General features: G+C 42.9%; 1 protein-coding gene across 1 annotated transcript in view; it reads left to right on the forward strand.

Annotated features, from left to right (window-relative positions):
• sh2d3ca (SH2 domain containing 3Ca) overlaps window positions 1–25257 on the forward strand; it is a 70821-nt gene that overhangs the window by 37808 nt on the left and 7756 nt on the right. Inside the window, 4 exon segments of the mRNA XM_084046888.1 lie at window positions 18706–18834; window positions 23632–23781; window positions 24252–24287; window positions 24289–24530. Coding sequence (XP_083903014.1) covers window positions 18706–18834; window positions 23632–23781; window positions 24252–24287; window positions 24289–24530 — 557 coding nt within the window.

The following is a 25257-nucleotide window of genomic DNA, read 5'->3' on the forward strand; positions in this document are numbered from 1 at the left end:
ATGTGAGTGTAGTATGTGTCTGTTCATGCGTGACTGTTAGTGGACACATGTGTTGGTGTGTGTGTGTGTGTGTGTGTGTGTGTGTGTGTGTGTGTGTGTGTGTGTGTGTGTGTGTGTGTGTGTGTGCGCGCGCTAGTGGTAGGTTAGTATTGATGAGCCCTTAGACCTTCAATCAGAGTCGTGACCCATGACCTTTGGAAGCCTGCAAATTGGCCATTAATGGTCCAGCCCAGAGGACAGAGGATGAAGTTGTCGTATCTGGTCATATTTAATATACCAGTATGCAAGTAAAAACACATAGAATGATACTAAAGAAATGTACTCTTGCTAAAGTAAGAATTATGAGTGTTGTGAACCAGGTGCTTGCATAGACAATCAAGGGGCTCTGCTAGGTGTGAGTGGCATTTACATTCTATTCTTAAGATGGTGCCATCAGGTCTAGCTCCCCCACAGCATTTGCTAATGTTCAGAGCATGATCAACAGGTGGGGGATCATTGACCCCCACCCACATGAACTATTTGCATTCTAATGTGAAGCTATTGTGTTATAAAAGATGAACTAAAATGTTACTCATTGCTACTAGTACTGGTAGGCCGTTAGGCTGTGTAGGCCAGGGGCTACGGCTCCTGGCTCCTGCTTCTGCTATTCTGTTGCTCTGAATAAAGGCTGAATCTTATGGAAACTCTGGGTCCGCGACGTCTCTCTTCTCCTCCACTTCTTATTACATCTACCAGCCGGGTAACCCGCATTTTGGGCCTCATTTGACACGATAAAGTCCTTAAAAGGAGTGTGTGTGTGTGTGTGTGTGTGTGTGTGTGTGTGTGTGTGTGTGTGTGTGTGTGTGTGTGTGTGTGTGTGTGTGTGTGTGTGTGTGTGTGTGTGTGTGTGTGTGTGTGTGTGTGTGTGAAGATCGTAGGCTATAATCTGTAAATTGCAGATGCAGAATATACAGAAAATACTATGCAAAATATAAACCACGTACAGCTGCAGTATCATTGGAATTTGCGAATCATATCAAACATTATTTATATTGCAAATTTCAGACATTAAAATGCACAAGAGTATACTTTGCATTAAGTTAAAGTGCGCAGATGAAAAGATATTTGTTGAAGAAAACAATGACCCAACGGGTTCTCAAAGAGAGGTCTGGGGATCCCCAGGAGTCCTTGAGGGGGTTCCAGGATGTTAATATAGCATCAAAATGAATTTAACCACTTTTAACACTATTTAATTCTTCAGCTGTTCAAAGATAGGCGATCTACAAGCTCACAACGGTCACACGGTGTGTGACACATTGAGTTTGTAGAGTTTGGTTATTTTTGAAAGATGTGGAAAATTCTTGAATAATTGTGAAAAGTTTGATCTTCCCCGGCACAAACTCTTTTCAAATGGTGTTCCGCAGCTAAATACATATACATTTGGGGGTCCTTGACATGAGAGCCGCTGCTTTAAGGCAGTGGTTCTCAAACTTTTTCGTGCCAAGGACCCCCAAATTGACACTTATTAGCCCGCGGACCCCCATTTCAAAAGATATGCCAGGGACCCCCATAAGAGAAGATTTTTTACGGCTCTAGCAGTGATTCTCAACCATTTTAATTTAGAGGACCCCCAGTTTGACATGCATTAGGGCTACGGACCCCCATTGTCCATGGCATGTATGTCTCTGGGACCCCAATTCATATTGTAAAATCAATGTTAATTTAACTCTGAGAGTGTACAAATGGAACCAAATGGACCCGTTAGGGTCCATTTGGTTCCATTTGTACACTCTCAGAGTTACAGACCCATAATGGTCCATTTGGTGCCTAATCTATCATTTAGCTGGGGACCCCCTGGAACTCCCTCAAGGACCCCTGGGGGTCCCCGGACCCCACTTTGAGAACCATGGCTTTAAGGAACAGAAATGGAGAATGAATAATAGCGATTTAGGGTTAGGCTAATTTGTTTAGCTTTAATATGTCATATTACCCTCAACCCATTCCCACCTCCCCAAATATGTACTCTGGTTCGTCAGAATAACGGGTCACCCCGTATACATTTTTTATTTTTATTTTTTTACAGTAAACGGCTCAAAGCTTCACTCTGCTGCCCCAGTGGGTCTGGTTGTCATGGAAGCTAACAAGCCTAGTTAAAAAATCAAAGCCAAAGAGAGAGAGATGCTCTCTAGACTGTGGCTGAAAGTGTGCTAGAGTCAGATGAGATTAATTAAGGCCGGAGGTTCAGCATGAAAGGACCTGGCAACCTAATCTTAAAACAATGATTCTTAATTAGTGGTAGTATAGTGCTGGGTAATTAACTGAAAATATATCGAAACCAAGATTTAGGACTTCTAAGTGCCTTAATCTTGCTCACGTAGGTTAATCGAATAACGGAGAAGCAGGTTTCTAAATGTTTTTTTTATTTAATTGTATTTATTTATTTATTTGGTAGGGACCAAATAAATGTAAATACTGTAATGTAAATACACAGAATTTAGCAAAATATGCGAATTTTCATCCGTAGTCCCCAACATAGAAACAAACTGATTCGTCTGTATTATAATTGATTGTACAATGGTGGCGTGCAATAATGGCATGCTTGTAATATTTCACTCTACAGAGCAGATCTACAAGGGCAATGTAAAAAGAAAAGTGTTAAAATAATAGTTCATTGTTTATTCTCTGATGTGTTTATCATGTTACTAAATATTCCAATAAAAAAAGTATAAAAAAAAATAATAATAATCGTTCATTAACCCTAATCGAGGCAAAAGTTTCAAATAATCGTGATATTGATTTGAAGTCATGTCACCCAGCCCTAGGTGGAAGGCTTGATGCATACAGTTGTATGTGCACCGGTATCACGCACAGAAAATAGCGGATCTACAAGCTCACAACGCGCAGCAGTACGACGCATTGTAAGCTTGTAGATCGGCAATTTTCGCTGCGTGGCGTCTGTTCACAACTAAGTCCTAAAAACTAAAATCCAGTGTTAATTTCACTCACAGGTCAATGTTTTATCCTCGGGATCCGGGAGTTAAATAAAATACTAGTATTTGACAAGTGTGGGTGAGATGGAGAGAGAGTGAGAGGGATGAAGCTGGCACAATGGAGGAGGGATAAGTAGGGATTTATAGAAAAGGATGGGTAATAACATTAAGTATGGCTAGGTAATAATACACATACTGTACAAGACTCCACATGGAAAGATAAACAGTTACACACAGTAGGAAACGGTAATAGAGCCAACCTCACCTCACCCCTTCATCCTTTTATTAAAGTGACAAGTCGCAAGCCGGGGGTGTATACTCTGGACTTTGCTACGAACAGTTACAGTAAGATGAAGAAAATATAATAAGAAAGGAAATATGATTAAAGATTGCTACCTTGGTGTCATAAGAACAATGCAAGGGCCATAGAGGGATACACATATGACGATGAAAACTAAAAATCAAGTAGAGAGTAGGATAACATGATTTAAGCTCTTAAGCTTTTGGACAGGTCAAATTCAAAAGTGTTCCAAAAAAGAGCCAATTTACAAGAGATCTACGGGCTTGTACGACTGCCATTTTTTGAAGGATTTATCAAAATGTTCACCTATAATGACTTGGCCAAAATAGGAATGCCAGGATTAAAGTGGGTAAAGACAAACTAAAATGAACGCTATATGATGAGTAAGAGGGCACTTTTCTAGAGTGGGCTATAAATTACTCCACAGGGAAAGAATGCCAAGACAAGGCAGACAGAGGCAGGAGGAAAGACAGAGAGGAGGCTAAACAACAACATGGCCATTAACCAGAGTGTGTGCTTTAAGTTGCCAGGGTCTGTAATATTGGGCAGGGGTTTGCACTTTCAAGACCGTTCAGTTGGTGCAGTTGTTCCCAGCCAGATTAATCAATGTCAGTAAAGTAAGTGAGACTACATAATATAGTTTTGATATGACTCTGGTTGGTGTAGAATACTGTGGTTCCTCCGTATTGCAGCATTAAGTGGAGCCGTTGTCCATGGAGCACGTTTACTTGCATGCAATAATCTGATAGCTGGGAATAATCGTGTTATAATAATTCAACTCATGCATTTGAATTTGTATGCACTCTGGCGTGGTGACTATAGAATAAACCCTGCTTTCCATTATTCAGTTAATAGGAAGATATGTAAAATTCAAGCTTCCTACCAGGTTGTTCCAGGTGTCATTTAAGTTTCACATACAGTAGATGTTCATCCTACTATCCTACTATAATTCTAGTAACCTCTGTAGTGGTACGTGAGTGTAGTGGTACGTGAGTGAAGACACCCGGTTCTCCTCACTGGCTGGACCAATTGCTCTGATTTTGCACACAGCCATTGACCATTACCATCTGAACGCAACTGTGAAGCCCGTTTTTCAATTTCATCAAATCTCAGCTTCTTATTAGCGTTTTTGTGTCAAAGAATGTCGTCCCATAGCTGCGGCTGCCCAGCTATGGGACAAACTGCCTCCCGGGTTGCCAGATCATGTGCGTATATCCCCCCACGGCTGCGCCGACCGGGTATGGTCTAGTAATTCTAGTTCTAGTAACCTCTGTAGTGGTGCGTGAGTGAAGCTACCCGGTTCTCCTCAGTGGCTGGACCAATTGCTCTGATTTTGCACACAGCCATTGACCATTACCATCTGAACTTAACTGTGAAGCCCGTTTTTCAATTTCATTAAATCTCAGCTTCTTATTAGCGTTTATGTGTCAAACAATGTCGCCTCCCGGGTTGCCAGATCATGTGCGCATATCCCCCCACGGATGCGTCGACCGGGTATGGTCTAGTAATTATAATTTCAGTAAGCATGAAGCATTTCCAATTCAGTCCAATGATTCTTGCCTCTCACCACCATCTCTCCATGCCAAGGACCCCCAAGCCTTTGGCTGCGGCCCCCTATTGCGAAATGGCTTAAAAACAACAAAACAAAAATAGCCGATCACAAGCTCACAACATGCCGGATTTCAACATGCTGTGAGCTTGTAGATCTGCTTTTTTTGTGAATGTTTTTTTGTGTGTGCTTTTTACTCCTTTTTTTTCTTTAGTCGTTTTGCCAATTGATTCCTCCCCACACAAATGTCTGTGTGTTGTCACTGCTTTTGTATCCTACGGACTCACCTGGCGCCTTAGGAGCCCCCACCAGGAGGACAGAGAGCCTTCGTCCTGCTCGTCCCGCCCAACACTCCCTGCTGACAGGTGCCGTCCCCAGCCCGTAGGAATACATGCAGTGATATCACCCTCCCCGCCCGGCTTCCCTCCACCGAACACGGGCAAATTGTGTTCGAAACTTCGAAAAGACACTTGACAAAGCCGGATGCACCACGGTGGATTGGAACCCACAACCTCCGCGGTGGTGGGCAGGCACTTTACCACTACGCCACCCGAGCGCCTGTGATCTGCTGCTTTTTGAAACCTACGAACATTTTTGAACATTTAAAAAATGCCTTGACAAGTCTACTAGACCATACACGTGAATATGCACACCAAAACATTATGCAGGCGTGGGACCTCAGCCGTGACTACAGATAGCATAAGAACAGTCACATAACAGTATAAATGTCCCCATCCGCCGGTATCTCTCATCATCTGGCAATGCGACACTAGACAGCCCACAGCTGAGAGGGAAAACTGATCATTAAATTATAGAATATAGTAACCCTCAGGGCTCTCTCTCTCTCTCTCTCACACACACACACACACACACACACACACACACACACACACACACACACACACACACACACACACACACACACACACACACACACAATGGTGGGATAACACGGTATTTGCTCCCAACCAGCCATATATTTTCTTCCTCAGTACCCCCCACTGCACATGACAGAGCAAAGCACACTTGGGACACATTAACCCCTCACACACACACACACACACACACACCAGTACATGCACATGCTTTTTACCCCTCAGAGAGAGCCACCAGCTGGGGCAAACACGGTATGGGCGGGGTTACCATAGTAACAGCATCTGTGGGCGTTGCATTGCTGAGTCGACAGTAGGGTGGGGATTGTATAACAGTATGTGTGTGTCACAGCAAAATCCTCACTGTTAATTTAACGGTTAATGTCAAAATCTTTACGCTCTCACAGTTCAATTAACGCAGTGTATTGGGGTGTGTGTGTGTGTGTGTGTATGTGGGCTTGTGTGTGTGTGGTGCAATCTGGAATCTTGGCTCTTACACTCTGAACAATCAGTATTTAGCATGCTTCAATGGACTCAACACACACACACACACACACACACACACACACACACACACACACACACACACACACACACACACACACACACACACACACACACACACACACACACACATGCTCACACGCTTGGAGCCAAAAGCCACTGCCCTCAGTCCACACCGGTCTGGCCTCATCCCCAAATAGAACAGAACCCCTCTGTGTGTGTGTGCGTGTGTGTGTGTGTGCGTGTGTGCGTGTGTGCGTGTGTGCGTGTGTGCGTGCGTGTGTGCGTGTGTGCGTGTGTGTGTGTGTGTGTGTGTGTGTGTGTGTGTGTGTGTGTGTGTGTGTGTGTGTGTGTGTGTGTGTGTGTGTGTGTGTGTGTGTGTGTGTGTGTGTGTGTGTGCGTACGCGCGCGCACGGCAGCTTCCCTTCAATGGACTATAATAAAGATGACTACTACCTTCATCTAGCCGTTAGTCCCATTGAGATCAAAGTTCCCTTTTAGAAAAGCCATGACAGCAACATAAAAAGTTAGACAGTGAGGGGAGCAGAGCACATGAAAGCTTGCTTTCCCCCTTCAGTCCGTGCACTACTTGGAACAGACAACAAGGCCAGGCCACATCTTGTGATCTCACACTTTAACTACAGTCACATCTCTGTGCAGTCGAGGTGCAAATATGTGATGGGAGTTCACCTGAGAATGGCTTTGTAAATGAACCAATGACTGAGCCGACACACTTGGTCAGAGGCAGTGGTGGAAAGTAACTAAGTACATTTACTCAAATACTGTACTTAAGTATAATCTTTAGGTATTTAGTTCCTTGAGTATCTATAAGCTCACAACGCGGACACCTTGTTGTGAGCTTGTAGATCGGCTGTTTTTGAAAACGTGTGAATGTATTTTAAACACAAATCTTCTCACCTGGGGTTCCCTTGAATCCCTGGCACACACTCTTTTCAGATAGGGGTCTGTGGTCAAATACATTTTGACCACGGGTCCTTTGAGAAACACTGCACTAAGGTGGAACAATACTAGTCTGCCTCTGTTTCAGAATAAGATGGTCAACGCTTCTCAAAGGTGTTGGACTGGTCAATAAATAGAGCTGCACAATTCTGCTTCTCATCCACAATGCCAATGATATTGTTCACCACATTCATCTTCGCACAGTAATGGTCTTATTTTGCTTTCACAACCACTTGAGCAGAATCACTACTGCTTCAGCTATAGGAGAAATAGACTATCTACAAGCTAGCAACGTGTCGCGACTCCCGATGTAACATGTTGTGAGCTTGTACATCAGCAACTTTAGCTTTTTTATGAATTGAAAAAAAAAAAGAGAACCGTCACCTACAATGACATGCCCAAAATAGAGACGCCAGGTTGAAAGTGGTTAACTGTTCACTTACAAGATTGTCAATGATCTTAACCAGAACTGACAACTAGAGATGGGCCATATAATTATTTAATGAATGCCCCCTGTCCCCTTTTCAGCAGAGGGAGAACACAGGCAGAGAGTTCCATATTCTGGGAATCACCTTAGTGCTCAGGATGAGGTTGAAAGTATGCAGTAAATTATGTAGCTATTTTTAACCACAAGCCATTTGATGTAGTGGGCAACACATTACAGTCAACTATAGGTTTTAAGAGGTTAAGGCTGGTGTCCCAGTTTTGGGACATTTGTGGTTAAGAATAGCAGTTCTTAATAGTCTGGACCAGCAGGTTTTTGTTTAGTTTTTTTAAATTTAACTTCACAAAGGCTTAATGTATATCATAAACAGAAATGTGCTTCATCAACAGAAAATGGAGCGAAAGAAAACGGTTGTTCGATACCATTTTGGTCCATATCACAAACTATGGTGGTTCACACATGCAGAGTTGGAGACACAAACAAACAATTCAACATAATATATTTATCCCATAATAGTGTAAACGCATCCTTGCATTGCATCTAAATGCCAAATAAGTATGGCCTCCTGACTTCTTCCTCTTCTCTCTCTCTCTTCTTCTTCTTCAGTCAGACAGACATCATTATTCGTCCCTGCTCCCCTCCGTGTGTGTGTGTGTGTGTGTGTGTGTGTGTGTGTGTGTGTGTGTGTGTGTGTGTGTGTGTGTGTGTGTGTGTGTGTGTGTGTGTGTGTGTGTGTGTGTGTGTGTGTGTGTGTGTGTGTGTGTGTGTGTGTGTGTGTGTGTGTGTATAAGTGAGTGTTAATATTTCTTCACTGTATGTGTTTGTGATCCTAAAACAGCATAAATGATTTCTTTGTTTATTCTTCCAAACATACTGTGATACATGATCCCCAAAAGGGCACAACGCCACTTCACACCCATCTGATTCTGTTACTGTGTACACACACACACACACACACACACACACACACACACACACACACACACACACACACACACACACACACACACACACACACACACACACACACACACACACACACACACAGATCTTGTTCATTAGGCTGATTTTAGAAATGGAGAGAGTGAGAGAAGTGAGGAAAGGAAGGATAGAAGACAGACAGAAAGAGGGATGGATGGAGGAAGAAGAGAAAACAAGCGAGCAGACAGTGGAATCAGTTTGAGTGTTTGTTTGAAGAGCGGTGGAGAGGCTGGCAGAACGGGCCTCATTAAATATTAGAGAGAGAGTCTGAGAGGAAAACATCCAGACGACCTTAAAACAACCCCATTAAAGTTTTACTTTAACCACTTAAACCCCAGTAGTCCGTATTCTGGGGGAAACCTTTGCAGAAACGCATTGTGAGCTTGTAGATAGACCATTTTCAGCACAGATATTTAATGTACTGTAGAGTGAAAACGGCTAAGTTGCTAGTATAGAGCCCTGAGGAACTCCAGTCAACCAAGTATAGGGTTTAAGTGGTTAAAACAACCCCATTAAAGTCTTACTTTAAAAACAGAGAGTGAGCCATTTAAATATAAAGCACACCCTGGAAAACCATTAGACAGGGTCTATTTTTTCTTTTTAAAGAAGTGGGGGTGGAATGGGATGTGGGCAGAGGGAGAAACAAATAAATAGGAAGTGATGGGTCAGTGGGTCAGGGAAAAGGAGGGAGTGAAAGAGACGGCCCAGAGCAAAATGTGAGTATGTACAGTGTATACAGTATACAGCACTGGTTCTCAAAGTGGGGTCCGGGGACCCCCAGGGGTCCTTGGGGGGATACCAGGGGGTCCCCAGCAAAGGACCCCTGGGGGTTGCCGGAACCCACTTTGAGAACCAATGGATTAAGAAACGTGTAACAGAGGGCGGGGTGTAAATAAGATAGATGTCCATATATCCAGAGAGAGAGAGAGAGAGAGAGAGAGAGAGAGAGCTGTGCTGGGGCTGGTCTCAGTGGGAGTGTAGATGTGTGTCATATACTGTCCGCCAGCTGTCACTCAAAGCCGGGGGTGGGTGCTCTGAGACCCCAGTGACTGACACAGAGTGTGGGGGTGGGTGGCACCATAATATATCTTCACTGTCTGGTCAAAACCTTCTATGTCCCAAACCGTTCCTTTTTTCATTTGTATTTTAAAAACAGTGAAGTTTAAAATAGTGAAAATACTTGTATGATGAAGTAGGACATCAATTTACAAAAAAAAAACATAAAATGTTAAAATATTAAAATATGCAAATTGGAGGTTTCTGCCCGAACTATCAGCTGTCAGGCAGAATTCTCCATATTTCTTTTTATATAATTAACTATTGGTCATCCTTTAACCATTAAGCCCTACTTTATACTTTGTCATACAACTGTGTCGTGCAAAATTATCGAAAATACATTGTGTATAAGCTCACGACACGTTGCAACGTGACGCATTGTGAGCTTGTAGATCTTCTATTTTCGAAAAATTGTCAAAAGGTTTTGCCAGGACATGGCCAAAATACGAATGCTAGTTTGAAAGAGGTTAAGTCTGCAGGTTTTATTTAACCAAAGAAAAGTATTAATGAGAGCTTGTACTGTAACTAAATGAAAACTATATTGATTCCTTTCCCTAAAAAGTAACCGTTTTGTACATACAAGGTTTCCGCACGACAGTGACAATGTCTATGCTGGCATTGAACTGCCTCAAGGTTTTGTTTGTGTGTGTGTGTGTGTGTGTGTGTGTGTGTGTGTGTGTGTGTGTGTGTGTGTGTGTGTGTGTGTGTGTGTGTGTGTGTGTGTGCGTGCGCGTGTGTGCGTGTGCGTGTGCGTGTGCACGCGTCTGTGTAAAAGACAGTTATCCCTAATGACAGTAGAAGGTCACAGTCATCAGTCTGATAGTCATAGTCTCATGTCTCTCTCTCTCTCCTCCTCTCACTCTCACTCTCACTCTCTCTCTCTCTCAATCCACAAGTCAGTACTAAATCTAAACAGGAGATGCCAATCTTTTTCTGATATAACTGTAACAGATCATAGCTGTCCTAACCATCTGCGGTGTGACGTTGAGTGGTGTGTGTGTGTGTGTGTCACGCAGTGCTTGCTTGCACACATCCTCATCAACAGCATGGGGCCAGTGATACAAACACTTGTTCTGCAAATTGTATCTCAGTCTTTAAGGCTGCTGCACATTAATCATGCTAATGGTGCTCTAATAACAGTTAACCATATGAACCCTTAGCATCCCTATTCTGGGCATGAAAGAAAACGACATGCAGAATCATCTTTATTGAATTTGTCACATCACAGGTTTACAGGTGTAAAGCGGAGGGTGAAATTCGTTTTTGTGCCAGCTCCATTGTTCTTTGTTGTTTCCAGAGAGAGAAAGAACAATAGAGAATCACAAACAAAGGTATCTGCATATTTATACCTAGCATATCCATCTGGTACAGTATGTACATGAGGTTAGACAAGGCAGGTGAGCTTAGCAGCTGGTATACATGGTATAGACATTAAAGGGATAGTTCACCCCCAAAAAAAAATTTTTCTATCGATTAGTCACCCCATGGAGGTGACTTGAATTCATGGATATTTTTTTGTTTTTGTCGCATTCCTAAGCCAATAATTTGATGACCGGCAGCGGTTCCGGTAGGAGACACAAAAAACGTCTGCAGGGTTTAAGTGGTTACAGCATCATACTTGACTTAACCAGATTATACATTTTGTTTTGCTCATGCCAACATGATTATGTGGCTCCTTGCAAACATATCCCTACTGATGACAAACGACCATATTAACACTGTGGCCATTATTCTGCTCTTACGTCATGTTTGGGGGATGTGTGGCCATGACTTAACGACTAAATCGGGGAAGAAAAACAACTATGAAGATTTAAATAAAATTTTACATTTTTGGGGTTGTCCCATGATAGGCAGGTAAGAATAATAAGTGTGGACAATATAGTCTGTTCTGTCTCTCATAATACAAATATCGTCGCTGTCGTAAAATTATTTAAAAAAGGTACGAGATATACAAGGTCTCTTTTTTTGTGTGACACTCTTGTATGATGTGTATAGGGCATTAATTTACGGGGAAAAAAAGTTTAACTTTGGAGATACTAGGTTTCAGACAGCAGCGATATGTCAAACATTAAAACATGTAACACATACACACAGTACAGCACTGGACATCAGGCTTACAGAGTGCCAGGGGATTACAAAGGCCTGAAGAAGAGTGATATTACTGGTCAGATAGCCACCCTACATTCTTTACCGTGTGTGTGTGTGTGTGTGTGTGTGTGTGTGTGTGTGTGTGTGTGTGTGTGTGTGTGTGTGTGTGTGTGTGTGTGCACGCGTGTGTGCGCGCGTGTGTGTGTGTGCGTGCGTGTGCGCAATTCAAGAGTGTTTTAGCAATAATCCAGGCCTCTATCCCTTCAAAAGAGAGATACAGGAGGAGGGGGCGGGTAGAGCAGATCAAAGGATACAGGGGTCCGCAGCTTTCCCGCTGGTCCTGGTAAGTGTGTGTGTGTGTGTGTGTGTGTGTGTGTGTGTGTGTGTGTGTGTGTGTGTGTGTGTGTCAGTGGGGCAAGCCCCTGCCCCCCCAATGATGAAGGGATATATAGGTAGCCATAGTAACAGGGTTAAGCCCGATTTATACTTCCTTGTACAGCGGCGTCACACGCTGAAAATGAGCCGATCTACAAGTCCCACAATGCGTCGTGGATGCCACGTGCTTGTAGATTTTTTTAATTCATTTTTTATGGGTTGGGTTGGGTTGATGAACGAATTGATTGACCACTTACTGTAAGTGTTAGTTTATACTTCGTCAAACACCGGTGTCTTGCAAAAAAAACATTTTCACCTATAAAGACATTGCCGAAATAGAGTAGTAATAGAATAGTAATCTGTTGTACCCCTCCTGCGTACCGTTCCTCATTTATGTCTTCTTTGTGTTTGGTTTTGTTTACAGTCACAGTCACTGAAGTTCCTCTAGGTGTTAAGAATTTGGCTGCTTTATGCCTCAGACTGCTACAAGAATTAGCATAAAGCAAAAATTGTGAATTTGTGGGGAAACGTGTGTGGACACATGAGCATACATGTGTAATGTATGTTCGGTTATGTGCAAATATTACACATGTATGGCATTTTTACTTCTTGAATTCTTACCCCGAACGCACGCATGCGCACGCGCGCGCGCACACACACACACACACACACACACACACACACACTTCAATTCAATGTATGTCTTATTGGCGGCCTTGTGTTTTTCTTTGAGATTGTGAGCGATAGCCCTGTCAGTTTTCAGAAGCAAAAGGTGCGGTGATGTCATCATTAGATGAAAGCTTCTAATTAGCCGGCAGTGAGGAAGTGGCAGCGAGTGGTTGTGGTTGTAAATTAGCTGTAGAGTCATTGTGTGTTATTGTTGTGTATTGTTGCCTGAGGAAGAACTCCCAAGTAGTTGAACAACACGTTGCACAGTGCTGCTTGTTTTTCCTCCTAAGCCTTGTTTGTGTTCCATGTGCCTTTAACCCATTTAGACCTGAGGCCGATTCTACAAAATGTCTTATACATTTTTCATGTCAAGGACGCCCATCATTATATTTATTTGGCCGGGGACCCCCCATTTAAGACCTTTTTTATACTTTGGCGCGCAACTTGGTGTCGTACAAGCTCATAACGTGTCTCATTGCGATGCGTTATGAGATGGTACATCTGCTATTTTTGCTAATCTATTATTTTATCAAAATCTATGATTCATAATTGATTAAATTGATTAGTTTAGCTTTAGTTTTTGTCTTTTGTCATTTATCTTTTACACGCACGCACGAAAACACACAACTAATGCCAATAGCCCCTGATCCACCCCATCCGTTCTATCCATACACCCCATCATTATAATGAATATATCTGACCCCCGCCTCCGCCCTCAAAACCTGCTTCCGAACCCCTTGCCCCTCCCCTCCCCTCCCCTCCCCTCCCAGCCCTCCTCTCTTCTCTGATAGCCAATCTCTCTGCTCAACCCCCCAGAGAGATGGAGCTCCATCCATGAATGGAGGAACACATTCCTAACACACGCACAGGCAGGTCGTGCACACATGAACAGACACAGGCGTGCACATGTGCACGCATGCATGACACATGCATGTGCACACGCATAAACACACAGACCTTTTTTCTAACATTATTGGTCCCGTGGGAAGTTCTGCAGTTCTGCATCAGCTGGTAAATTGCCTGAACTCTCTCATCTGTTATAGGGTTGTCTGTCTGTCTGTCTGTCTGTCTGTCTGTCTGTCTGTCTGTCTGTCTGTCTGTCTGTCTGTCTGTCTGTCTGTCTGTCTGTCTGTCTGTCTGTCTGTTGTGTCTTCCTGTCTGGCCTCATGTGTTTTGCTCTGTCTGCCTTATTTAATGTCATTGACACATTGTCTGTCTCTATGTACCTCTCTGTCTGTCTGTGGGTGTCTCTCTGTCTGTCTTTATGTGTCTTTGTGTGTCTCCTCTCTCTCTATGTATCTGCCTCTGTGTGTCTCTATCTGTCAATTTCCCCCTGTCTGTCTGTCTGTCTGTCTGTCTGTCTGTGTTACATAATTTGTCAAAGTAAAAAAGGCACTCCATTCTGTATCTATCTGCCTGCCTCTGTGTCCATCTTTCTCTGTAGTGTTTCTTATTGTGTCTCTGTGACAGATGTGTCTATGTGTTTGTCTGTTCCTATAGTATGTCTGATATGATAGCTGTCAGTATGTAACTCTATATCAGTGGTTCTGAAACCTTCAAGGACCCCCATAACACTCTGAGAGAGTACAAATGGAACCAGAGGGACCCGTAAGGGTCCATTTGGTTCCATTTGTACACTCTCAGAGTTACAGACCTGTAAGGGTGCATTTGGTTCCATTTGTACACTCTCAGAGTTACAGACCTGTAAGGGTCCATTTGGAACCTGATCAAGGAACCCTGAGGGTCACTGTATTGTTGGATCTTAGTGCCACTTTTGACACTGTGGACCATACAGTCCTATTACAAAGATTAGACAACTGAGTGGGGGACTTTCTGGAACTGTCCTTAAGGGTTTCTGGTCTGTACTTTAGCACTTGTTAATAATACATCTTTTACCATACCGTAATTTGCATCATTCTGTGAAGCACTTAGTTTGGATTGACGACAGTGTATGAAATGTGCTACACAAATAAACCTGTCCATGTGGTGTTCATATGTTTTATGATCCAGCTGTGTGTGTGTGTGTGTGTGTGTGTGTGTGTGTGTGTGTGTGTGTGTGTGTGTGTGTGTGTGTGTGTGTGTGTGTGTGTGTGTGTGTGTGTGTGTGTGTGTGTGTGTGTGTGTGTGTCTTTGTGTGTCCTGGGCATGACGTTAAACTGCCCGCTGTAACTACCATCGCCGCAAAGTAATATTTGTGTCCCTGTATGCTTACCCTGTGTGTGGACATAAATACATTGTGTGTGTGTGTGTGTGTGTGTGTGTGTGTGTGTGTGTGTGTGTGTGTGTGTGTGTGTGTGTGTGTGTGTGTGTGTTCGTTCCTTACGTGGACCAACAGGCCATACTCACACTCAGTGACATGTTGCTATAGTAACCAAGGCTGCAGTGCAGGGGGCTATATGAATGGAATAATCTCTCATTTTATTGTAATGGTATGTGTCATATCTGCTACTATTCTTTCTGTCTCCCCCCCACCTCTCTCATTCAATTCAATTTTCAATTCAGTTAGCTTCCTGTCTGCTTCCGTGAATGTAACGGTTAATAATAATGATTCATCCAATTTATATAGGCGCTGTTCTTGGTACTCAAAGTCACTTTACAAAAAAATAACAAATAAATACAACTTTATTAGGAGAATAACTAGTTAAAAAGCAAAAAAATAAGCAAACATAAAAATGTAAAGGCAAAAAGGGGGATTAGAATTAGGTGGGGAATGCGAGTCTGAGTAGGTGGGTTTTGAGGGAGGTTTTGAACGGGGCATGGGTGTGAGGCGCTTTGATGTCAGCGGGGAGTGAGTTCCAAAGGGAGGGGGCTGCAACTGAGAAAGCCCTGTTGTCGCCCCAGGTTGGTTTCTTTGTCGTGGGGACATCCAGGAGGTTGGCATCACCAGACCTGAGGGAACAAGAGGGAGGCGTGACAGTGAAGGAGAGGTAGGGGGGAGCTTGGTTGTTGAGGACCTTGTAGGTGGTGAGCAGTATTTAGAAATCTATTCTGTGTTTGACTGGGAGCCAGTGGAGGTCTTCACTGGATGTGGTTCTGGTGAGCAGATGGGCAGCAGAGTTTTGCTCATACTGTAGTTTCTTAAGAACTTTGGAGGTGGCTCCGTATAGGAGGCTATTATTGTTGTTGAGTCGAGTTACAATATTGCCAAAGCATCACTGCAGTAATTAAGAGAAAATGTTATCAAATGGGGGTACGTGGCCTAATGTGGCCTAATGCTAATCAAACTGGGGGCCTTTGAAATGAAATCAGATGACAGATGTTAGCCGGCCAGTTTCAACATCCTGAACCTTTCTCTACGTCATTGTCATATAAACCAGACGGGGTCTAATAACAGCTCGGCTGCCCTGTGGATTTCTGACGTCATTCTGATGCATATTGATGATGTCATACTGATGATGTCATACTCATGATGTCTGTGTAGAACTCCATATATGGGTCTGAGATCATGAATTCACGAAATGTGAAAAATAGTTCCAAACAACATAAATTCACAATAATGTGAGAAGTATTCAGGGAAATGATTCCTGGGCCTACTGGCAGCATGCACAAGAAATGGGTCCAGTGATTTGCCAGGTTAACCACGGACGCACAGACAGACAGACACGCTGCTGCGATGCGACGTGAGCTTGTAGGTCGGTTATTTTCGTTGTGCAAGGCACCAGCGTGCAACTAAATCAGGCGTAAAAGGAGTCCCACTGATATTTCAATTTTCTCCATAACCCATCACATAAATACACACACACACACGCACGATACGCACGCACACACACACACACACAGACAAACGCACACCAATTTCATTGTGGAGCATCAGATCAGGCGGGTATCCCGCGGGTTTCCACAGAGATGAAGAAAAGCAATAACTGCACACTTGACCTCTCCTCTCCGCTCTTTTATTGGCCTGCTCTACCCTTCACACTCACTCACTCACACATACACACTCACACACACACACACACACACACGCACACACGCACACACGCACACACACACACACGCACACACGCACACACACACACACACACACACACACACACACACACACACACACACACACACACACACACACACACACACCTTTCAAATCTAATCTGAGAGTGTGCTGCTGTGGCGTTATCCCTCTACTCTGCCCCCTCAGGGAGGCCAGGAGGGAGGAGAGGAGAGGAGATAATAATTGTATCAGAGTAGGGTTTGGGGGGGAGAGGGAGAACAATGCCCCGTGGTGACCTGGGGCGATAGGATCGATTGTCTGTTCCTGTAGTCTTCTAATATCTCTCACACACACTCATACAGACAGACAGGCCAGCTGACTGACACACACACACACACACACACACACACACACACACACACACACACACACACACACACACACACACACACACACACACACACACACACACACACACACACACTTTTACCACATGAACCCCAGCATCCCTATTCTGGGCATGTCGTAATTTGGCAAACATAGCCAATCTACAATCTAGGATTAGAACCCGGGTGAAGTTCTGTCGGATCATTTATTCAAATGAATACTTCACACCCATTTTCAACCTTATCTTCATATAATTTGTACTTACTCATGCTCATTATAACATGGCACAATTTCTAATCTATTCACTCTGCATCTTAGAGACAGATGTGGAATCTTGTGGCTAGTTCAAAAAACCTGCCGACCAATGACATCATGGAAGCTAATAGAAACTACAGACTTCCTATTCCTGGAATGTAGCCATTGTTCTTGCATTAATAAAAACAAATATATAAAGCATTGGTTGGCAGGTTTCTTTTCACAGGCCTCCTTTGAGAGACAGACCTAGTAGACAGAAATGGTACCATCTTACAATGAGCATAATTATAGTGAGGACCAATTATATGAAGATAGGTTGAAAATGGGCGAAGTGGTCCTTTAAGGAGGACATTTCAAGGTATATGAGATCACTGTGATATTTTAGCTTATTTTCTTCTTCAGCCTGGTGGTGGTTAGAGGACTGATCTCCAACTGTATTCTGGTGTCATTGATGTCACAGAAGCCATAATTAGACCTCTGCGGTTCCCCTGAACATTGCTCTTTGTCAAAAACAGAATTAACAACTCAAAGCCTCTATAGACCCGAGTTGGCTCTGCTCTTCTACACCAAATCTCCAAATAGCTGAGCTTGTAGATCGGCTATTTCCGGCGAATGTCCCCCCACCCCCAGAATAGGGGGCGCTAGGGGTTCTCAAGTGGTTAATTAAGACATGAAACTGTGTGTCCAGCTGGTTGTTGACTGTATGCCAGAGCTATTGCACTCATTAGCTAGTCATTCCTCCTGCTGTGCAGTTATGGCCGAGGATCATACAGTCTGATCTGCATGTGTACGCGTGTCTAGATGTGTTCATGTACCTACGCTACTGTACATGCATGTGCATAAAATGTGTGCATCTGTCTGTCTGCGCCAGGCAGCACACATCCACGCTTTCCCCGCTGAGTTGCCGTCTGTTTCACAGGTGTGTGCGTGTGCGTGTGAGTGCGTGTCATGTACGGGGGTGGCGACTTGTGCCACCTACTGTAGTGTGTGTGTGTGTGTGTGTGTGTGTGTGTGTGTGTGTGTGTGTGTGTGTGTGTGTGTGTGTGTGTGTGTGTGTGTGTGTGTGTGTTTGTCTATTATAAGTACTGTTCTGCTTATGCTTGCATATGGACAGTGGTATCTAGTACACACCTTTAAAGTGTTTTTGCGCCACAGTATTTCTACCCTACTGCCTCCGATATAGACATGTTCATATTTATTTAATTCAAACTATTGCTCACATACTATGATGACTTGTTATGACGCTTAAGTCTGTCTGTGGGTTCTTTTAGCAATTTTTTGAAAAGGTACGTTTTTTTCACCCGTCTGCGATGATATGATCAATTAATTAATTAATTTATTGTTTTTGTTTGTTTCTCTTCAGTTTTCGAAGGAGAAGTATCTGTTGGAGTCTCCTCCTGAGAAACTCCGTAAGGAACTGGAGGAGGAGCTAAGACTCAGCGCTGCTGACATCAGAAGCCATGGCTGGTACCATGGACACATACCCAGAGAGGTACACACACACACACACACACACACACACACACACACACACACACACACACACACACACACACACACACACACACACACACACACACACACACGCACACACTGTGTCACCCTTGGGTCCTTTGTGATACACACGCCAACTTCGAAGTCAACCAGTCAGACAGCTCTCTCTGCATTGAGTACAAAGATGAATGTGCCTTGTTTGTCAAGTACAACACTAATTATTTGTGTCACAATCAGGGTTCTGTTTACCGCTTGTGCTTAACCTGTGGCTAATGACACAAACGGCACTGTCACAAAATGCTACGTATGTTGTTAACTTGTGGACAGATGCTAAGTATGTTATCTACATCAGGGATTTCCACACGGTACTTTGCAACATCAACATAACAACAATAACAAAGCTAGCTAAGATAATTAGATAAGACAAAAAAGAGCTCTATACTATAGCAGCAATATGGGGGATAGATTAGTGTCTGGATTAACAAATGTGCAATTAGGCGTAACTATGCATACAGATACCCTGGATAAATACATTGTGCAATATCGGTTTGAGCAATCTGTATAGGAATACATACAGTTCCGATTGCAAACGTGTAATTATTTAGGTGAATATTTTTTTGTTGATTGTCCTTTTCCTTGTTTATGGCTTGTTTATTGTAACAACGTTAAGAGACTTTCCTGAGCCTTGAGCCCGGCCCTTTAAGACACTTCAAATGCTTGCCACTGCCAGTCTGCATCATCCAAAACAGTCAGTTTCTGGGGTGTTGCCTGGCTTTCACAATCCTATTTTTCTTTCCCAAAGCATCTGCTGACGTAAATAAATACCCAGCAGGGACGGGAGAGGGCTCCCTCTTGAACGCTCAGCCGAACGCACCACTTTCTGTAGAACTCGCAGATCCCAGGAATGGCTATTTCCATACAGAACCATGATGGCCCCATCACTACGCTCTGGGTGGCAGCAGAGTAGAAGGACTTCAGGATTTTCTGTAACACACTGAATTTCCTTAACTGCGTCTGGTGGTACAGGCGCTGCCTCGCCTTCTTTGCCACAGACTGTGTGCATTCCCCAGGTTAGCTCCTCGGTAATCTCTCAAGACAGATTCCAAAATGTGCACACTGAGGTACTTGAAGTTGCCCCACACATATATAACTTTAAAAAGTTATGAATATTTTGTTGTACTTTTTCAGTACTTGTGCACACTCATTTCCCAATATAGAGGCAAATTCTATACCCTAAATATTTATTTTGTTTCAACCACTAAAAACTGGCGCCCCTATTTTGGTGATTACAGACAACCTTTTATTTTATGCCGTGGCTCTATGGGAGGCAAAGCCATCTACAAATGGGTCTGTCTGTCTGTCTAATCTTGCAAACCGCTGGACCAGTGAGCACCAAATGTCATATGCACACTGCCAGTAGGCCAAGAAAGTACCTACATGCATTTTCCCCCCCACATATGTTTTATATTTTCTGAAATATTTTACTTTTTTTCATAATGGAAGTCGGTGATCCGAGCTGAAATAGTGGCCAAATGTGTGACTGATGTCACAGAATGGCCATGAAGTCTGAGATGCATATGGGAGCCATGTCATTACTAGTTGTTGGAGTATTTGTCACTTATACATTTGCACATAGGTGAAATGTGTCCCCTGCATTGCCATGTATTTACCCATTCTAACTATTAGTAGCAGTGGATGCTATTAATACAGCGCCCGGGGAGCAGTTAGCAGCCAATGAAGTCATCTACTGTAAGTATTTGAGTAATGCGTTCAGCTTTTTTTCATCCCAGCGAGTGGCATACTATGGCTGCAGCATTTTGAATGAGCAGGGGTCTTCCAGTGTTTTTGGAACCCGTCGTGTTGTCGATAGGATTCTAGTTGATAGGGAGGCTGAAAGGGCTTTTTTAATCTGAAGAGGGAGCCTGGAACGGTGTACAGCCTTCATCAACGCGTTTACAGGTTCTTCCATCCGTGTACGGTGTTGCTATTGAAGTGGTGCACAGCGGTTCAAGTGCTTACGTAACAAATGTAGCCATTGGTTCAGCTATCTTCAGTCCATTACACATTCACAGCAAAATGCTACCTTCACAGTCAAATGGTCTGTGTTAAATTAACACTAGATTTGACTGTGTTGGCCTCTTTTGAACATGCCAAGAAGCATGTGTCCTGCAAATTACATAGTAGAATGAGTCTTTTCAAATCCTCACAAGTATGTTACATAATGTAAAATGCTCTCTGCCTCAACACATACTGTAAGCATCTGCAAATATAGCTCATTAGAAGTTGTCTTGGCATTTGGAAGAAGGGTAACTGTGCCAAACAGACAGCTGCTTAATTCTAGCCAATGTATGGCAGCCATAGACGAGTGGGTAGAGCTATGGAGGCCTTCTGGGAATATGAAGGTTGCCAGTTCAACCCTCGGCGCAACGTGTCAAAAGTGTCCCTGAGCAAGACACTTAACCCCTAACTGCTCTCAGAGTGCCATATTAACCCATTAAGACCGGGAAGGGAACGCATCTGTGGGTCATTTTAAGATGTCTTTGGGCTATTGAAAAATAGCAAATCTACAAGCTCATAGCGCGGCATTCTACTACGAGCTTGTAGATCTGCTATTTTTGGAAAGATCGTGAAAATGTGTGCAAATCTTTGAATATATATAATTTTCTAAGCGATCATTTTTAACTCAAATCTTTGCTTCTGGGGATTCTACAAATGAACAGTAAAAAAAATATCAGTGGTTCTCAAAACAAATTCATGTCAAGGACCCCCAAAATGATATGTATTTGTCCACTGACCCCCCCCCCCCCCCCCCCCCCACAAGTTCGATATAGCTTGTATATCTGCTATTTTTGAACAGAGATGCGTTTGAACGGATGAATGGTATCCACTGCTCCTAATAGTTAGGATGGGTAAATGCACTGGAACAATTCCAAGTATGTGCAAATGTACTTGACAAATACCTCATGACAAATACCACCTAACAAGAACTACAGGAGACACAATTAATCTTTCTTTTCTGTTTTTGTGGGGGAGGGGTTCACAGCTGGTGACTAGACACCATGTATGTACACACTGATACATAACAACAGACATGCATGCACCCACCTACTCACATTGCAAGCACATGCATGTGGAGAGGCAATGGCATAGCTTGTAGATAAATCCACTTAAGCCCAATTTATTCTTTATCGTACTAAAAAAATAGACAACTTTTGGCAAGCTACACAGTCACAACAAAATGTAAATTAGCTTAACCCCTTAACGCTTTATCTCCTTTACTCTTTTGCTGTTATCAGAACAACCATCTGTGCGTCATCCCACTTTCATATTTGCATAATCTATTCATTTATTCATGAATTTGCCCCAGTGTAAACTTGGGGGATCCCTAAGCCCCCGGGCTGCCAAAACAATACTTAGTTGCTATGGTGACTGGATCCCACACACACACACACACACCCTCTTTGGAGGGTCCTAATACTCTACACACCTTTTTTTTCTTTTTTTCTTTCTTTCTTTCTTTCTTTCTTTCTTTTAAACTCCACCTCTCCAGTTAAATGCTGAAACAAGCCATTTTATTTGTCACTGTCTGTCTTTCTTTCTTTCTTACTCCCTTACTTACTTCATTCACACCTCATCTAATTTATTTCCCTTCATTCATTCTGTCCTTTCTTGCTTTAATTATAGTTTTGACTGTTAAATCAAACTCTACCTCTCCAGTTAAATGCTGAAACAAGCCGTTTTATTTGTCACTGTCTGTATTCACATGACAGGATTAATATGGCCTTCCTTTTTGTTAGTGAGTGGTTAATGAGTAGCAGTACAAAGTCCTTTGAACAAAATACATTTTGGTTGCAATAAGATTAGGATATGGCCTCTGTTTTTATGTCATGACTACTGATCTGTGCAAACACTGCCACCTACTGGTGATATGCCTTGTAACAACAGCCATGACATAGGCCTAACACACTATTATACTTCTTTGACTTTGACTTGAGGGTTTTCACAGGAGAATACAGTGCTGCTTACAATTTGCTTGACTGTACCAAATGACGTTTCAATCAATAGCTGTGGACTCTCTCTTAATGCTAAAACATTCCCAAGGAAGCAGTCTTTGAGGGCACAACTTCTGCTGGCTTCTATCCCTGTTACCTTTTTTTTCTTTTTTTTTGGTTCTGGCCCAGAGATAGCTCTTTGGATGACTAATATTTGCAGTGAACAAATTGGCAGTCTTTATGTTCTGAACTTAGCCAAGTATATTTATATCGTTAGGCCAGAGTATGGAAAATGTCAATCTCAAAACAAAATGATGCCTTTGCTTAAAAACATGATATTTTGGGATGACCACAGTGCAGAGCAGTTGGCAGCTCTGTGAACTATGGTTATTGATTGATTGATTGATTGATTGATTGATTGATTGATTGATTGATTGATTGATTGAATGAATGAATGATTGATTGATTGATTGATTGATTGACTGACTGAGTATGACATATCTGTCAGAACAAAAAAGAGACAACATTTTAAATCAATCATAAATATATTCATACAATTTCCAATGTACAAAGACAACTAAATAGCAAAACAACAACAACATGGGCATCAGGAAACTATTGCCATTAAAAAAAAGGTGAAAATGTGTGCAAAGATTTGAATAATATATATATATTTTTAAAGCAAGCATTTTAACTCAAATCTTTGCTTCTGGGGGGTCCCTAGAACACAATATTTTGAGATGGGGGTCGGCGGGCAAATACATATCATTTTGGTAAACTCATCATCTCTCTTGTCTGTCCAGGTGTCAGAGACGCTAGTGGTGCGTAATGGAGATTTCCTGGTGCGTGATTCTCTGACCAGTGTTGGGGACTACGTGCTGACTTGTCGATGGGACCACGAAGTGTTGCACTTCAAGATCAGCAAAGTCCTGGTCAAATCTAATGACACCAAGGTATGTTGGGCTGAGCAATATAATATAATAAGTCTCTCTGTCGGGGGGAAACCTCATACTATGTCCAAAACTGTTACTTTTCAGGATTCAAATTCAAAAATAGCAAAAGTACTACAAGCTCAAAACGTGTAGCTTCGCGCAAACGTTTCAAGCTTGTATATCTGCTACTTCTTTTAAAAAAAAAAAAATTTAGGGATCCTAATCTAAAGCAACTTCAGTCTTTTTTAGTATATCTGCTACTTTTGATACTTTTTGTGTGACGCTGTTGTATGATAGGGCATTCATTCACAAAAAAAAACACAAAAAGTTAAAATATGGAGATAAGAGTTTTCTGTCCGACAGCGACGATACCCATATTACACCATATTGTTGTGATATGAGGCTAGTTTTCATCTGCGGTTTTGGATGTCATAATATTGTGATATGGCGTAAGTTCAAGTCAATCTCCTCTCCTCTCTCCTCGTCTGCAGGTGCAGTATGTGCTGGAGTCTGACACGTTTGACTCCGGTCCAGGAGCTTGTGCGGTTCTATGTGGGTCAGAGGCGGCCCGTCTCCCAGCCCAGCGGGGCCCACATCTACTGTCCCATCAGCAGGACTCTCCCCTTGCGTTACCTGGAAGCCACCTTCGCCTTGGCCACCAGCAAGCAAGGGTCTGCCTATTCACCATCCAGCCAGCGGGGGGCGTACATCAAGAGAAGAAGTGTGACCATGAATGATGGGCTAACCACTGAAAAGATGATACCTCACAGGTGAGAAGAGGACTCTGTGTGTGTGTGTGTGTGTGTGTGTGTGTGTGTGTGTGTGTGTGTGTGTGTGTGTGTGTGTGTGTGTGTGTGTGTGTGTGTGTGTGTGTGTGTGTGTGTGTGTGTGTGTGTGTGTGCGCGCGTGTGCGCGCGCGCACATGCGTCTTAGGGCTGGAACTAATACTATCGATAATTTTCTATTGATTATGTTTTTTGATTGATCAAATAATTGGGAAGAGTGATTTTTGTATATCAATGAATCACAAAAGCATTCTAATAAATGTTTTATAATCAACTAAATAGATTAGTCTGATTAACCACTTAAGCCCTATTTTATACTTAAAACACACCCTGTTTCGTACTTAAACAAACATTGCTCACAATGCATCGCCATGCGACATGTTGTGAGCTTGTGGACCTATTTGTGTGTGTGTGTGTGTGTGTGTGTGTGTGTGTGTGTGTGTGTGTGTGTGTGTGTGTGTGTGTGTGTGTGTGTGTGTGTGTGTGTGTGTGTGTGTGTGTGTGTGTGTGTGTGTGTGTGTGTGTGTGAGTGCATACTTCCATGCGTGTGTGTGAGGTAGAGATGGAGATGGAGATGTGAAATAAGTAAATGAAGACATCAGCAACAACAGTGACATACTGTACGGGAGCCATAATAACAAAGAAAAGTGTACGTGCCTTGTAGAGGCCTCATCATGGTTGCTGTGCGATGTCAGTCTTGTCCGTTGTTGTT

The sequence above is a fragment of the Gymnoscopelus microlampas genome, assembly GCF_963454915.1.
Source record: "Gymnoscopelus microlampas genome assembly, chromosome: 21".
Taxonomy (NCBI): Eukaryota; Metazoa; Chordata; class Actinopteri; order Myctophiformes; family Myctophidae; genus Gymnoscopelus; species Gymnoscopelus microlampas.